Below are 16,227 nucleotides of genomic sequence, written 5' to 3' on the forward strand. Positions count from 1 at the left end.
TTAAAAACTATATAATAATCTGCTGTCGGCCGCCATAAAGTAATAAAGATGCCAGCAACAGCAGATGACTGTATAATATTTAAATATGCCGCCAGCAACTAGTACTATAAGTTTAAACTTGGCACGCCTCTGATGTTTGAATTTACCATTGCCCAACTGAGAACATATTTCCTTATTTAATTATTCCTTCCCTTCAATGGACTCTCTGGTCTAGTGGCTAGTTGCTGACTGCCAATGAGCGTTCTTGGGTTCCGGGCGCGGTCGCAGCAATAAAAGATTTTTATTCTTAAAAATAACACTACATCAGCACTTCCTAGCTTCGGAAAAATTAACCAAAATGGTCGCCTGTGACGTCACCAGCAGACAATGACAACAACCCTCGCCTCTTGGTGCCACGCTACCCAACGCCCACCTCGCCACGTTGGCAGAACAAAGATGGCGCCCATTTGTTTACAGTGTCTCAGAACCATCACACTCTCCCTACTTGCAACAAGTCCGGTGCCTTACCACCATGTCACCTTTCTTCATGCGGAGAGTGGAGCTAGGACTGCCCTGACCGCACATCAGAGGCTCACCATTATTCCAACTATTTTCATTTCAGAATTTTTCTTATGTTAATTACATGTAATTACTTATAATTTAAGACAGAAAACACTCTGCGAAAAAATTAATTATCTGAAGTTAGACTACAAAAGCAAAAAAAAAAAAAAAAAAAAAAAAACACTTCCATGAAATTTTGCGTAAAAAGTGGAATGGATGATGTGTTGTTCTCTGTGTAACCCCCTGCCGTTGGGCCAGAGTCGTAACGCTCCGCGGTGCGTGATCGTGCAGAGTCCCGCAACCTGCTGCTGTCGGCGTGTTGCAAGCACCTGCGCGTGCACTTGGCTCACCGCGACGAGCTCCGCCTGTGCACGGAGATACTCGGCGAGGTGCTGAGCTTCCTCTTCAAGCAGCGGCAGGCGCAGGAGCAGGGCAAGGTGAAGCTCCGTTCTTCTGTTCGCGAGCAGTCATTCCCGCAGTTCCGTGGGCCCTGCGACACTCATGTCAGTGGCTGAGAGCGTTTGGAGTGTGGACGTGTCTCAGGGCAAGTCGACATGCTTAAGGGCGAGTTTCGTTGTAGACAGCATGGGCGTAGATTCCCGGGGGGGGCAGGGTGTTCCGGCCCCCTCCCCGGAATTAAGAGCCCCTCACTTTAGCCTTAAGATTGTCAAATCATCTCAGCTCACAGTTATCTCAACTTATCATTGTTTGACTTCACACTGCAGCTGTGTAAACAGTATGGTTGTACTGTTAATGGCAGTTCAAGTGCTTTTGTGCTAGTCTGTGCTTTTAGATCACACTGCATTGCTTTGATGTTGGATCAGTTACTGACAAAAAAAAATTTCAAATACCTGACGCAGCATTTTAATCCTCTTATCTCCACAAAGTGATTTTTTTCTATCTCTCTCTCATTTGCGTATGAAAAAATAGCTGGAATTTTTCTTTTACAATCCTTTGCTTCTAAGCCTAAAATTAGCAAGTTATCTCCAAGATTGAAGATGCCTTAATGTAGTTTGCATGTACGAATTTAGGGGGAATCGATGTAACGAATGGTTATGATCTTTTACAGGTGAACAATTGCCTGCATCACGATGTTGAGATACTGTGCCTCACCACATTGGACATGCTGATCCAAACTGTCCTCATCATTATAGACAGGTCGGCTGTAGTTCTGGTGAGTAAATGAAGATTCCAACTAGTATTTCCACGCTGTCGTAAATGTAATTGGTAGGGGTAGGCATTTTTCACGAAAATATTTGAGCCTACATTAGACTACAATATGGTATGTGTCCGTGCCAGCTGTTACGCGCTTGTAATTGGCAGCCGCCTGCAAGAGAAGCTATTGCTTTGTTTTACCGGGCCTGAGGGGTGGTCGTGTTGGCAGGGCTGCCTGGTGGCGTGCCTGGTCGGCCTGCTGCAGCTGCTCGATGAGTTCCACTACAAGCGGCTGTGGGAGGAGCTGGGCGACCGCAAGCCGCGCAAGGACTTCCTGCTGCGCGTGTTCCTGGTGTTCCGCGACCTCGTCAAGCAGGAGGTGTTCCCGCCCGACTGGCTCGTCATCCGCATGGTCACCAACAACGTCATGTTGTCGGCCCTGCAGGAGCTGGCCCAGCCGCTCGTCTTCGACTTCCTCGACGTGCGCCACTTCGACAACCAGGCGAGTGCCGGCCCTCCTCGCTGTCCCAGGTTCCTCCCTGGGTGTCCCGAGCGGTCCCGGAGATGTGATAGGTTCGGATAGGTGCCGTCGTCGCTCACTGGAGGGGCTTTGCCAGTGAGTAACTGTTAGTTAAGGGGTTAGTGGTCATAGGAGACGATACTCAATTGTACAGTTCGGGGATAGAGGGGAAGGACCAGACCATGGCCTATTGTAAGCATTAATCTGAGCATAGTTTTGTCTGGAGTGATTTCGTAAAACCACAGACAGAAAACCAACATCAGGATCCCAGAGCACAGAACACAGAAAAGTGGGTCCTCTGGTCCAGTGTCTTGTATAATATGTCATACCGTTTTAAGAATATATTCTACCCATTATGTATATGCTAAACCAAAGAAATGCAATCAGTATAATTTTTTGTTGAAACTTTACTTTCCTTCTTTTCATTCTGGAATAGTTGCACTAACAAACAATCCTTTAATAGTTTGATGTTATATACGTATTATTGTTTACCCTTGGCACGTAAACATCTTTGTATTACATAATTATCTTATTTTGTATAAAAAAAAATGGTTAGTAGTATTCCTCCTGTGTACCTTATTTCTAGGACTGTGATAACACTTTGTATTAATGAGAGTTTTGTACAAACAGGGGTTTTACTAATGAAGTTTCACTTTATTCTGAAATGTTAGTAAACGTAATGAATCTTGAAGAGTTCTGAAAAAATGTTCCTTCTTGTAAAGTGAGAAATCCTTGAAAAGGAGGTAGTTTGTAATCAAGTTCCGCTGTGCAAGGACTCGTGAGTAGATAGTCGTGGAATGTGGGCATTCTCTGTTTGGAAGCAGCTGTGGAGCAACTACTTCAACCTGGCGGTGGCGTACCTGACGCAGCCGTCCCTGCAGCTCGAGAAGTTCAGCGAGGTGAAGCGCGAGAAGATCATCGAGAAGTATGGCGACATGCGCGTGCTCATGGGCTTCCAGATACTCTCCATGTGGTCGAACCTAGGTGGGCACTATTGGCTGTCGTTGTTCACTTCGAGGTTTACGTTGCTCGCTGTCGAATTTAATTTTGGTATCAGTAGAGATCAGAAAAGTTCAAGGACAGGCTAAAATTGAAATAGTTATAACTTGGTGCTGCTCCTGCTATCGGCTCACGTCTCATCTGGAGTCTCTGGGCCGATGAGAAACACTCAAACAAAGTTGTATCGAATCACATGCTACTACGTCGGGGGACATCTTACAAGACAGCAGCCGACCTGTGGGTGACATTTACCCGAGTATACTTAGAACTGTGGAGTCCATCCTTGAAGTCATTGAACCCGGAAATTTTGCCAGTCTTAGGTTTAAGTTGTATGCATTGTAACGTTTCATAAAAAATTATCCTGTCAAATTTTTAGTTGTTTTCTGTGGCTAAATATTTTTAAATCACTGCTAATTATACTACACATCTTATTGGTCCAAGGAATGGCAATTTTCTCAAGTGAGGTGGGTTAGTGATAAAAAACAGAAATTCTGAGGTTCTCACATTCGAATTCCGGTCCGACTATACGATTCTCAGAATTATGTCCTGGTAAATATTGGAATATGTAATTCCGTAGCATGACGTTTGCTTATAATTTCCTTTATTCGCTGGATTTGTTGTGTGTTTCACTTCTGACATTTTTTCTAATAAATCTGCAAAAAGATATTTGAATATTTCTAGTACTTTACTGGTAGTATATCGTCGTAAAGGTTGGTTGTAAAATTGTGCAGACAGTTGGTTAGGTTAGGTGGGCGTTATTTAGAATACTGAACGCCGTTTTTCGGGAGGATGAAAACATATTAACTAAAATATACCATTCTGGGAATTTTTTTTTTTTTTCGATGTGCCGATCTCCTAAAAAAATTAGGGTCAAATTGTGTGTGTGCTTGTGTGAAGAGCGAAACGACTGGTAACTGTTTCAGGCGAGCACAAGATCAACTTCATCCCGTCCATGGTGGGGCCGTTCCTGGAGGTGACCCTGGTGCCAGAGTCGGAGCTGCGCAAGGCCACGCTGCACATCTTCTTCGACATGATGGAGTGCGAGCAGAAGGCACGGGGCAACTTCAAGCAGGTCAGCACGCTGCAGGGCCGAGGAGGGTTTCGTGAAGGGCACGGTCTAGAGTTATCATTCTGTCATTTTGTTCCGATTAGTAAGTTCTCTTCATAGATTAATTTTAAAATAAAATTGACTTGTCACACTCTAAATCTCAGGGAAAATTAGACTTTTAGAACTTAAACATTTACAAATAGATATTTGAGTACCTAGTGATTTTGCTTGAGAAAAGAAAACGGAACCTTTTATATTATTATTATATAACCACAATGGGGGACCTTTCTCTTTCAAGGATCCTTCCCGTTCATAAACCTAAACACTTAAAAACTAGAAACATTAAAGTCCACTAAACCTTAAAGAGTCTTAAGTATTTTTTTTTGTTGCACAGGGTGGTCTTAAAAGTTGCAATTACTAAAAGCAGTCTCATGAAAATGGTAAAATGACGATATGTTAAATGTTTCGTTAAGCTTACATCAGGCCGACATATGTAACTAATGCTGTGATGATGCAATTTCTCGCTGCACTCAGTCAAATGCCTTGTTACTGCTTGTGGACATATTAAATCCGATAACTTTTGGTGGCAACACAAAATTCACCAACTCTAAACGTATCTACAAAAACCGTTATCGTCTAAAGGGCGGAAGTAAACTGCTTAAATAAATTCTGCCCTAAAGTCTAACGGCAGTTAAAGAAGCTTACGTTACGTAAATACGCCCCCCCTCGTTATTCACACAGGACTAGCGTGTTACCGAAGGCATCGTTCACTGAGGCCACTGCAGGTAATACGAACAAAGTATTACCTCGTAAAAATTTATTATCACAGACAGCAGCCAGAGTCTGTTCATAAACGTCACAATGCCTAAACTTCCCGGGAATTCTGGCGTCAGTAGTGAGGGGGGCTCTTCATCGTCAGAAACGTAGCTGAAGTTCCGGTTGTGGCATTCCTCAGCAAGACTGCACTCGTCCAGGTAGAGTCCAATGTGGCGAGAGCCGCTGGTCAGCAGCTCCGCCAGCACACGACCTCTCGCTCCCCAGTCCGCAGAGTTACTCCTTTTCCACCTCGCCACGCACAAGCACTGTCGTCTGCCTCTGACGTCACTGCGAATCACTCCACGCCTACACGCCACAGCATGCAAAAATAGTCTATCGGAAGATTAATACTAAAACTAACAAAGCTAAAAGATAAAACTAATTAAAAGAGTTACAATAATAAACAAACTATCAAAAATGAAAGGGTAAAAAAGGTAAACATCTGAATTAACAGAAATTGCTGAGCTGTAAGTCAAAGTAAATAAAATTAGGTAGTGGCCAGAGCTAAGGCTGTAAAAAAAATACCAGAGCTAAAGTGGCCTAATGGTCACAAAAGTCAGTTTACAGCACCAGAAGTTTGTTTGACCTTTGTGAGACCAGTGCACGACTTTGTGTGGATAGTGATCTAGCGGGGGTAGTGACAAGTACCTGTTGCCTGGTGGAGGATATTAGGTTCTTGAGTGCTACGTAATTGGTGAGAATACTTGTGCGATTTGTTGGACATTGGCTCTGTCTGCTCAATTGAATAAAATTATGGGACATGGCACTACAGCACGACACAGTGTAAGTGGAGCTGAAACCTTATTCACAGACTAAGTAGTATTCTTATGGTTGATGTTTTTGTTGGTGTTGCTAGAATGTCAAAGTACCGTGATTCTTATTTCAGGTTGAGTCGGAGTTGATCGACAAACTAGACATACTCATCAGCGAGAACAAAGGAGATGATGAATACAGGCAGCTCTTCAATACCATGTTAGTATGTCCTCAGTTCTGTTCCTTTTTGAGCTGCTTGATGGGACTTCATCAAATGACCAGCAGTTCGTAAATAAATTTTGTATACAAAAAGTGAATTTTGAATAGAGATTGTGGTTATAAACTTTTGCAGTTTGGCTTACTGTTCCTTGTTCTGTATAATATAAATTCTTATTGCTTGACTTATAATTAATGTTAAGTTATTTACGGAGCGTATATTTGAGTTTAATACTTCTTTTTTTCTGTGTTTGGCGGCACTGACATACCAGGGAGCACTTGAGTGCAGTGTGAGTATATTTTCTTGTCGTAGACTATAAATATCATGGAATGTTTTCTACCCCGGCAGGTAACTTTTAAGGGTTGAATGTAGAGAGTCTAAGTAAAAGTCAGTTTATGACTTGCACTTTCTTCCAGCTAATTTTCGTCACAAGTCTTATGGAGCCTTCACTGTTGCTTCTTAGTTCGGCTCATGATTGCAATGGTCATGTTGTGGATAGCAATTCATGTGCGTGTAAATTAAAGTGGCTGATTAATCACTTTTTAATGGCAGATGATGGTAGTTGAACATACGGTCATGAGGAGTAGCATTTGTGGCAGTGCGCATAGGAGAGTGAATTGAGTGTAATACATCTGGAAGTACCATTTCCCATTAGGTTTTATTCAGCACTCTTGATTTCAGAGCTAGCATTACTGTTTTTTCAGAAAATATCATGGTGTCTTTCAATTTGACCATTTCCTTGAGGATTATAGCCAGAACCGCTCGGGAATAAGCTAGCACTCTGCGTGTGCCAATAAAGAGCTTGTACACTGTAAAAAACCACAGTAAATTCTCTGACTTTTTCAACGCAGAATAAACCTTGAGTTATTCATTGTTCCAGATAACCGAAACTTGATTGAAAATAAACCAGACTCCGAATTTCGATTTCTGTTTGAAACAGGATTATCATGCACAGAAATTGAAGAAGTGTTTTTTTTCCTGTTGGACTTATGTTTTTAAAGGTTTTTGTTAACGCTCCAATATGATTGTTGTTTACGGTGACGTCAGGGGCGTTGCCAAGGAGGGGGGGGGGGGGGGGGGTTGTTTAGGGGTTCAAACCCCCCTCCCCCCCCTTAGCCCCAAATCTTTAATTAATTTCTTATTCATCACTCAAACAAATTTCATATTAAAATTAATAAAAAAATTTATCATTACAATATTTAAATTTAAGAACCGAAAACTGCTAAAATAGCACTATTTTACACCTTAAAATCTTAATTTTCCCGGGGGAGGACCCCCGGACCCCCGGCTTTAATACGGGGGGAGGACGGGGGGCCATGCTTCTTAACATCCCCCCATACACAAATCCTGGCTACGCCACTGGGAGCCGTGCGCAGAGGATGATGTGGAGGCTGTGGTTCGCAGGCTGCTGGACCGGGTGCAGTCGGAGGACCCCGCCTGGAAGGACAGCGGGGCGGCCTTCATCAGCTCCGTGACGCGGCTGCTGGAACGACTGCTCGACTACCGCAGCGTCATCCAGGGCGACGAGAACCGCGACAAGCGGATGTCGTGCACCGTGAACCTGCTGGTCGGTGTCCCTTCCCCCTCGTGTTCTCGCCCGCCTGAGTGTCCGTTCAAGTCTTCCCGTGTCCTAGAAATACATCCAGGCGTACTAAATTTAACATTAGACATGCTTGGTCTTGTAATGTAAAAATCTCTTTAGAATTTTTTTTTTTTGGGATCAGGAGGAAAATGAAAAAACAAATGTGGTAAATGATGGTGCTTGGAAATGCTGGCCAGCGGGCCACATAATTTTGTACGGCCTATCTCGACAATCTGTTAACAAATAAAAATTATCAGTTATTATAACAGGTATAAGTGTTTTCATGCATAAGCTGTCTTTATAAATGTTTAATTAGTTGCCAGAAGACACCATTATGAAGACATAATATTTTCACAGAGATTTTGGGGGGGGGGGGAAATTATATATATATTTTTATATAAATGTATTTATTAATGGTAATAATTCTTAAAATTTAGTTTAAAATATTTTAAAAATATTATTATTATTAAAAGAACTAATTTTCATTATGCTCCATATTGTATTTATTGGTTACTCAACAGAATAATACGAAGTTAAAAAATTGCCGTAGTATCCTATATATAGTTACACTAATTCCTCTCTCACTGACTCTGTAACACCAGAGAGAAATATGCCTGAAGCACAAATATTAGCCTACTCCATAGAGACATAATGGAACATGTCTTCATTATTAAAGTGTTTGTTATATTCATTTCTTTTCAATGGTGCCTTGGGCGTCATACCAGTAACTATGCTTATAATTACGTACTAAAACGGCTTATATCTCAGAAAGTTTAGCTATAAACGGAAAAAAAAAGTGAAAATTTTTATCGTTTTGGAAACCAAAGTTTGTGTCACTAGGAATGTTTTGATGATATTTTGAAATTTTACTTACATCCTTTTGAAAATATTTGTTTTCATTTTTTTAATGTATGCTTATATCTTTGAAGTTTATCATTTTATTAAAAAACCATTAGTATTTTTGTATATTATGTGTGTGTGTGTTTGTGTATCACAGATCTATTTTAAGTATACATTTTTGTCAGAATTTTTTATAATTATAGATTTGTGATCAGAAATAATTTTCATTCGCACAATATCAAAAGAAATTGAATTTTTTAATAAAAAATTTTGTTTTGTGTTTATTAAATTAAAGTGTTTTTTTGTATTCATCATTTTTTCAATGGGCATCTTAGGTGTCTTACAACCTCCTAGAATTAAATATTAATTAATACGTGTCTGGCCCTTGGATTAGTTTCGAGAACGATGTCTGGCCCTCGAAAAGAGTGAAGGTGATTTGCACTGATCTCACAAAAATCTTGGAGCTTCCATCGCATCCAGCCACTGTGTGTGACTGTGTGACGAAAATTCCCATGAACGTGCAAACTGTTTCTGGATTGACGTTTGGTGATTTGGCGTTGACTCACCGAGCTGGTAAGAGTTTGGGGAGCGCAGGAGTGCGGTGCGGGTGACGCCACGGGTGCGTGTTGCGCTGCAGAACTTCTACAAGAACGAGATAAACCGCAAGGAGATGTACCTGCGCTACATCTACAAGCTGCACGACCTCCACCTGCCGGCGGACAACTTCGCGGAGGCGGGCTTCACCATGAAGCTGTACGCGGACCAGCTGGGCTGGAGCTCTCGGGCGCTGGCGGGCGACCCGCAGTTCGCCGGCCTGCAGGAGTGGCAGCGCAAGGAGCAGCTCTACCACCAGATCATCTCGTACTTCGACCGTGGCAAGGTGGGCTGTTGTCCTTCGTTCGTAGCAGCATGCCATCTTGTGTAGAGTAGGGAAGGTCTGTTGAGTTGGGAGGGGGAGGGAATATCCCTGGGGCTCAGGCACTAGGAAGGGCCCTGTCAAGTTCCAAAAATTTTTTTTAAGGGAAGCCTACAACTCACGTAGTTTCGGTTCCCCACCACGTTCGTGCAACTTTGGTTTTTCTCTCAAAAATATTGAAATCAAAAAAAAATCGAAGGGTTGGGTTAGGTTTAGTCACAACATGCTCGGTTTTTCATTGGAAACTTCTGATTTAGCAGCTGAAGTGGCGTTAATGCCAAAACGCAAAACTTCGGAAATCTTCGGAAATTCTTGCAGGGAACCGAAACTACGTGGGTTGTAGGCTTCCCATTTTTTTAATGCGTGTGTTTACTTTGATACGGCAAAAATGAGAAGTCTATTGCTATTGAATTCCACTTGAAACACGTCATGTGATATGCGCCAATCACCTTTACAGTTACGGCCAAGGAAACATTAAGTATTTAGATTTTTTCTTTTTAAATTCTAGGTTTAAAAATTTGGACACTAAACAATGGGGGGAAGGCCCGACAAAATCTTTTCCCCTGGACCGTTAGTTGTTTCTCTTGACTGCCGTGGGGGTAGAGATTACAGTTATTTACTTGTATGTATGTGAAGAGGTTTAGATACAGGAGAAGATGACATTACAAAGTGAGACAAAGTACCTCACTTAAAAGGATTTCGCCCAAATTTTTTTTTTTTAAATGTCTATAAGATGCTATACAGTAATTACAATTCATCACGAACAACAAACTTTATTTATGAAGTACCAAAACTGTAGGTTTTTACAGATATGTTTTAATGAGATTTAAATGCTTGTTTAGTCGTACAAATAGGGAGTAGAAAAGATCAATATGCATGCTGATGTAAAAACGAACCTAATCGAAGTACATCTAATGTTATGGGAAAAGAAAGCTTGAATGAAGGAAAATGAGTCCCTGGGAGATTGATGAAACATGCCTGTAGGATGCTATAGCAATAAAAAATTGCTGAGCTTTTCTCATGCTGCCATACCAGAGAGTTTTTGTATGTCGAGCAACACTCATGAATTGGACTAGGAAACACCACATCTGGACCTAATACAGGAGCGGAGAGTGGTTTTCAAAGTCACTGAACCAACATTTTAAGTATACGGAATCTTCACAACGGCAAATGCTTTTCGAGTTTTGAGATATATAATTTTACTGTTTTTAAAACTATTTACCCTTCTTTACAAGAAATATGAATAAATATGAACAAATGCAAATATTATCTAAGCATTACATAAGATACAATAAGAAAACTCTTAATGACCAACTAATCTTATGATTAATCTACGACCTCTTCTCTTTAGTGCACATTAAACAAGGCTACACAAAATACATTTAATTTTTATTCCAACACCTAAATACCTAATGCACACGTGAAATCTTTAAAATGTCTTTTGTAATCCCTGATTTTCTATTTAGCATTAGTAAATGTATGCATCACGCCAGGAGTTGGTCTCATTCTTAAAATTAAAGATTTTTTATCTTCAAATGTTTTACTACCACACAATTGAGAGAGCAACATTTCAAAGACAGCCACAAACCATGGGCCAAATTTCTTGGTTTTGACTACAGACGTCTCTTTCTCTCCCTCCTGCTTGCATGCACAGCTCCCCTCCCCGACTTCCCCTCCACTGCTTGATTGGCTGGAGGAAGTGAAGTCAGGCCTCGGTTCTCTTGCATTGCACGGCCCTAGACCTGCCGAGGGACGAGTTACACATTTTTCACTAGTTTTCAACTATCCATTTCACTATTGAGGTTCAACGGCATAGTCAGGATGGAGCAGGGAGGGGCCCTAGACACCCTCTAAAGCTTAAATTTTTTCAAATTTAATGCAACTCATTAATCAGATTAAAATGACCAATTTTAAGGTTGAATTATTGTGTATGAATATGCAAAAGTAGAGTGTTTTGAAGCATCATATTGAAAAAAAAAAATTACTGTAGATGTAGAGGACCTCTCAAATTCCATACCACCCCTTCGAACCCCTCCGTTTCCATACCACCCTTCTACTACATGGTAGGAGGTGATATGCGACAGCTTCTCGACAGTTAGAATGCAATAAAATGTTCTTAATTTTGGAACGAATAAGTATTGTAAATTTAATCATTTACAAATAGTAAATTATTATTTTTGGTGTTAGGAATTTTGATTTTTCTCACAGGCCAACTTAGGTAATAGTGGTTACAGTATGGCCTTTGCAAAACACTGTTTCGAATTACGAGTCAAAACAAGAAATGATCTTAAGTGCTTATTAATAAAGTGTGTTTTTTTTATATATGTTCTTTTCGTTCAGCTGTGTCTTTAGAAGAGACATTAAAGTCAGTGAATGTGAACTTGGCCGTCTGTCTTGTCTGTCAGTGCTGGGAGAAAGGCATCCCGCTGTGCAAGGAGCTGGCGAACCTCTACGAGTGCCGCTTGTTCGACTACAGCAAGCTGAGCAAGATCCTGAGGACGCAGGCGGACTTCTTCGACAACATCCTCACCCAGCTGCGGCCGGAGCCCGAGTACTTCAGGGTCGGCTTCTACGGCCTCAGCTTCCCGTTGTTCGTCAGGGTGAGCCCCCTCGTCCTGTCGCGCTCGTTCTCGGCCGGGACGGCAACTCACTGTACACTTTGATTGTGATTGTGTTGTAAGTTACATGTGCAAGGGCGTGGTCAGGATTGTACTTCTGGAGGGATCATTAATGGCTTTGTCCACCAAAAATTTATAGCAACTCTGAATAGTTTTCAAACCACTTTTTAAATTTATCTGCCAAAAAATTGCTAATTCCCTAATGATCTAGGACGAATGATCCAAATAACATGGAAAATATTAGAGTGCAGCTACGAAAGCAAACAATTAATGTGTGCCACGCACTGCAACATTTGGCCAAATATGTGATTAGAAGAGTGTCCAATTCGACAGATGTGACCATATGTTATTAGGCGCTTTGCGCTTACTGCTTCCCGCTCATTTACGGGTACGGCATCTTAAAAAGTGGACTGTAAGATCATTGTATCCTCTTTCATCTTTCTCTGAACTCAGTTGGTACTATAGGGGTAGCTGTCGGAGTGTGTCAAGGAATTCAGGTACGACTGTTGTATTTATTGGGCCAACAAAATGTCTCGACTTGTCTTTGTCATTTTGCCTGCTCTGGCTGGGAACTCCTTCTTCATTAAGACCCTTTGAACGAGATGCGAAGCAGGCAAAGTGTTCTCGGCATCCACGCCTCCTGCGAATCGGCTGCGTCTCTCACAACTAGGCTGTCTTGTAGTGAGGTAGCCACTCAGACCCAGACGGACATCTCAATCTCTCATCGCCAACTTCCGGAGGAGGGGAGCTCCCGAGAGGGGCAAGCGTTTAGGAAGGCAACTCAACGGTACTTCTAGTTCATGGAATTTCGAGGAAATATATATCTCAATATCCTTCCCCCTTGGCTGTCCCCCTACATATTGACAGCTGTGTTTAGTTAATAAATATGACTGCTTATTAGACTTTGAGATATTGTATTTACATTTGTATGCTTACATATAGTATAGGCTTCTTCTGGTTGAGAGATGTTCATTCCCTGTCTGACTCGACTAACAAAAGTTTGTTTTCTGTTTTCTTCAATGTCTGTGATTCATCTAGAAAAACATCTAAACATAATTCTAATCAACATAGGATCAAGGAGAAACTACGGAAACATCTTTGCATGAAACACTTTTAGGAAACACAACTATCTGTATGTGTTTGTGTTTAGTGTTCAAAGAGTGAGGTGCAGTTTGTAAAAGGTTTTTAAATATTTTTGACTTGGTACTTGTGTGGGTTTGATGCAAACTGTAATTTCTCTGTGCATTGGAAACATGATTTTGATTACACCAATAAGATAAATTTTGTTGGAGGAAACAAATTTCATACGAATTTCCAGTAGGTAGAAACGTTTATTTTAATAAAAGTGGACCTAGTGAAGATGCTGAGAATTTTGTGTTCCAGAACAAGCTGTTTGTGTATCGTGGGCTGGAGTACGAGCGGATTGGTGCCTTCACACAGCGTCTGCAGACCGAGTTCCCATCGGCACAGATCCTCATGAAGAATTCTCCCCCGGATGACTCCATCATAAACTCTGATGGCCAGTGTATCCTTCACGAACTGAGATGTGTGATTTTGTTTTCCGTGAACACATTCCTTGCCAGATAGTGCTTGTAGTATCTGTTTGGTAATTTTTGAAATGTTTTCAATTATATATGTTCAGGTGTCCTGAGTGGCATTGATTGCATACGTGTCACACTTATATGGTGAGGGTCATAAATACTGTGTTTACTCGCAGAAGAGTCGCCTCTGCTGTGGATCGCAGATGTAATTTGGGTCATAAAAATACAACTTTTGCTGTAAGGGCCACTCTTGAAGCCGTTACTGTAGCGTGTTCTGATAACTGAGACAATAGTAGATCCTTTACACCTTGCTACCCATTGATGTGTATGCTAAGGCACTTGGTTATTTATATTCATAACACAGTAAGTCTATTGGTTTTTGGTTTGTCAGAAACAATTACGTCATCCGTACCAGGCTGGAAGGACGTGAATGGACATGGTAGATAACAAAAGATAGGATTTGGTTTCATCTTGCTTCCCTAACTCAGCAATTCAGATATCCAGATATGTAACGTGAAGCCGATCCCGGATGATAACCCAATATTTAGCTCAGGGGTTGATATCCCGGAGAAAATAGCCAGCTTCTACGAGGTGAACGACGTGTGTAGGTTCCAGCTGGATAGGCCCGTGCACAAAGGTCCAGTGGACAAGGAGAACGAATTCAAGGTAAAAACCACCTTGAGTATTATTATTATTTTTTTAAATCTTGTGCAATTATGGGCATCCTGGGAAGTTCAGTGTGAAAAAGTTATGGCTCAGTCATTTATAGGCCTGTGCAAAGCTTCGACAAAGCGAATTAGTTGAAAGCTCTTTTTAACATTTGCTATTTGTTTTATTTGAATTTTGGTTGTGATGCAAAGCTTTGCTTCTGATGCACATTTGGAATCCTAAGTTTTGCACATGAAAGTTTTTTTTTGTCTTGTATATTTTTGCCTGAATAAAGCTGGTTACTTAAAAAAAAATTAAAAGGTTACACTCCATTTGCTCTTATGAATGCTAATTTTAAATGTATTGTAAGGTGTACCATCTCGTGGCCCACGCTACCTAAGTAAAGTATATAAATATCTATATATTTACATGTATATATTTTTTTTTTTTTTTTTTGAATTGTTAATCATAATTCGTTAAATCAATAAATTGATGTGTTTGTGAAGTATGGTTGCCTGAAGAACATATGATGCATCAAGCAAGCAAATAAATGCCTAGATATCGGAATTTTGATCCCGCAGAAGAAAAGCATAAATATTTGAAGTTGGTGTACCTTGTAAAATAATTGTAATTTGTTTAAAGTGACAAGTAATGAAAAAGATCGGTTAGCTTTGAAAGTTTAACATATTTTTTTTGCCATAATTAATCTGTTTTCAACATAACTTTTGAACCCTTTGTAGTCTTTATTTAACGTGCTTTTAAATAATTTGCGATCGTCACTGGTAATGAAGGAGCAGAGTTTAGGTAATTTATAAATTTAACGTAAGTTAGATTAAAGGTAAAATATAGGTTGTCTGGTATCTATTTAAAGCTTATCTATTTTGGAACATTTTTGTTCTCTTAGTAAATTTCTGTAACTTCCGCGGTTTTAGACATATTTAATGTGGAATTTCTTTTTGAATTTAAGCAATCTGGGACAAAGGTTCTATTAGTCGCAACAGGCTGGCACCGGTGCGTCCGGTCAGCGTTTTCTTAGAATTGTGTGGCGACGCGGCTTGTATAACTGTTTCGGCGTGCTCGTCGCTGGTTGGCTGTGGAGGTTTGCGAGAAGGGGAAGGGAGAATTTTGTGAGTTAGTTACTCCGCGACTGAGCCTCGAGGGGAGGCTTTTTGAAAAGAGGATTTTTTTTAATAAGAGGAGCAGGTGATTGGTGGCAATCACCGTCCGATATGGCAGAGTGATTTAGGTGTAATTTACTACTCAGTGCGCCTAGCATAATCGTGTATTTAAAGGAGAATTTTGCGAAGGGTTCAAAAGTAGTGCGTTTGGCTTGGTGCGCGAGGGTGGAAGTTGGGTAGAAAATGGAGGATGGCGAAAGAGACTGGCACGGATTCGACGAGGTCTTTTCTTTGTTTTTTGTTAACCGTGGCTCGTAATATCGGAACGCCCTCTAACGGAGTATCATCTGAAGTTGGCGGTAGAGATATTTATTTCAGTTTCGCGTGATGTAAAACAGAAACAATCAAAGCTGACTGATTGAGCGTGGTGCCTATTTGAGAGTGAAAGCTTCCTGAATAAAATAAAATAATGCCAGTAACAACATTATTTTATTTAAATATCTAGTTCCTTTTATTTATTTTCCGCGGCGCGAACCCCACGAGAACCCTGAGATAAGAAAGTCGACTCAATGCCGCGAGCAGCAACAAGAACCCTCAAAGTGTTTTCATGATTTAATGAAACCTGAGAGTGCATAATAAATAAGGGCAGCGTTACAGTATGCATGTTTATTTTATAATTTTATAATCTCAATTGGTTAGTCACTAAATCAATTCAAACATTACAAATATTAAACAATTTTATTTTTTACTTCAATACTGTACATTATAAAATAAGTATAATAGAGCTTTGCGGGAACAATATTCATAATTCGATTCGACTTTGCACATGTTTTATAAATTTTATTAATTGATTTTATATTTTTCAGTATGTTTAAACTTTAGGCTTGTTTTTTGGTTTCCAAAGAACAAGAACCCC

At 40.6% G+C, this 16,227-nt stretch overlaps 1 protein-coding gene across 1 annotated transcript in view; it reads left to right on the forward strand.

Moving 5' to 3' along the window:
• LOC134533853 (dedicator of cytokinesis protein 3) overlaps window positions 1-16,227 on the forward strand; it is a 286,469-nt gene that overhangs the window by 250,771 nt on the left and 19,471 nt on the right. Inside the window, exons 20-30 of the mRNA XM_063371549.1 lie at window positions 832-977; window positions 1,610-1,714; window positions 1,925-2,197; window positions 3,040-3,199; window positions 4,138-4,286; window positions 5,965-6,050; window positions 7,453-7,615; window positions 9,108-9,350; window positions 11,792-11,986; window positions 13,388-13,529; window positions 14,042-14,211. Of these exons, the coding sequence (XP_063227619.1) occupies window positions 832-977; window positions 1,610-1,714; window positions 1,925-2,197; window positions 3,040-3,199; window positions 4,138-4,286; window positions 5,965-6,050; window positions 7,453-7,615; window positions 9,108-9,350; window positions 11,792-11,986; window positions 13,388-13,529; window positions 14,042-14,211 (1,832 nt within the window). The remainder of the gene's footprint in view (window positions 1-831; window positions 978-1,609; window positions 1,715-1,924; window positions 2,198-3,039; window positions 3,200-4,137; window positions 4,287-5,964; window positions 6,051-7,452; window positions 7,616-9,107; window positions 9,351-11,791; window positions 11,987-13,387; window positions 13,530-14,041; window positions 14,212-16,227) is intronic.

The sequence above is a fragment of the Bacillus rossius genome, chromosome 7 (assembly GCF_032445375.1).
Source record: "Bacillus rossius redtenbacheri isolate Brsri chromosome 7, Brsri_v3, whole genome shotgun sequence".
Classification (NCBI taxonomy): Eukaryota; Metazoa; Arthropoda; class Insecta; order Phasmatodea; family Bacillidae; genus Bacillus; species Bacillus rossius.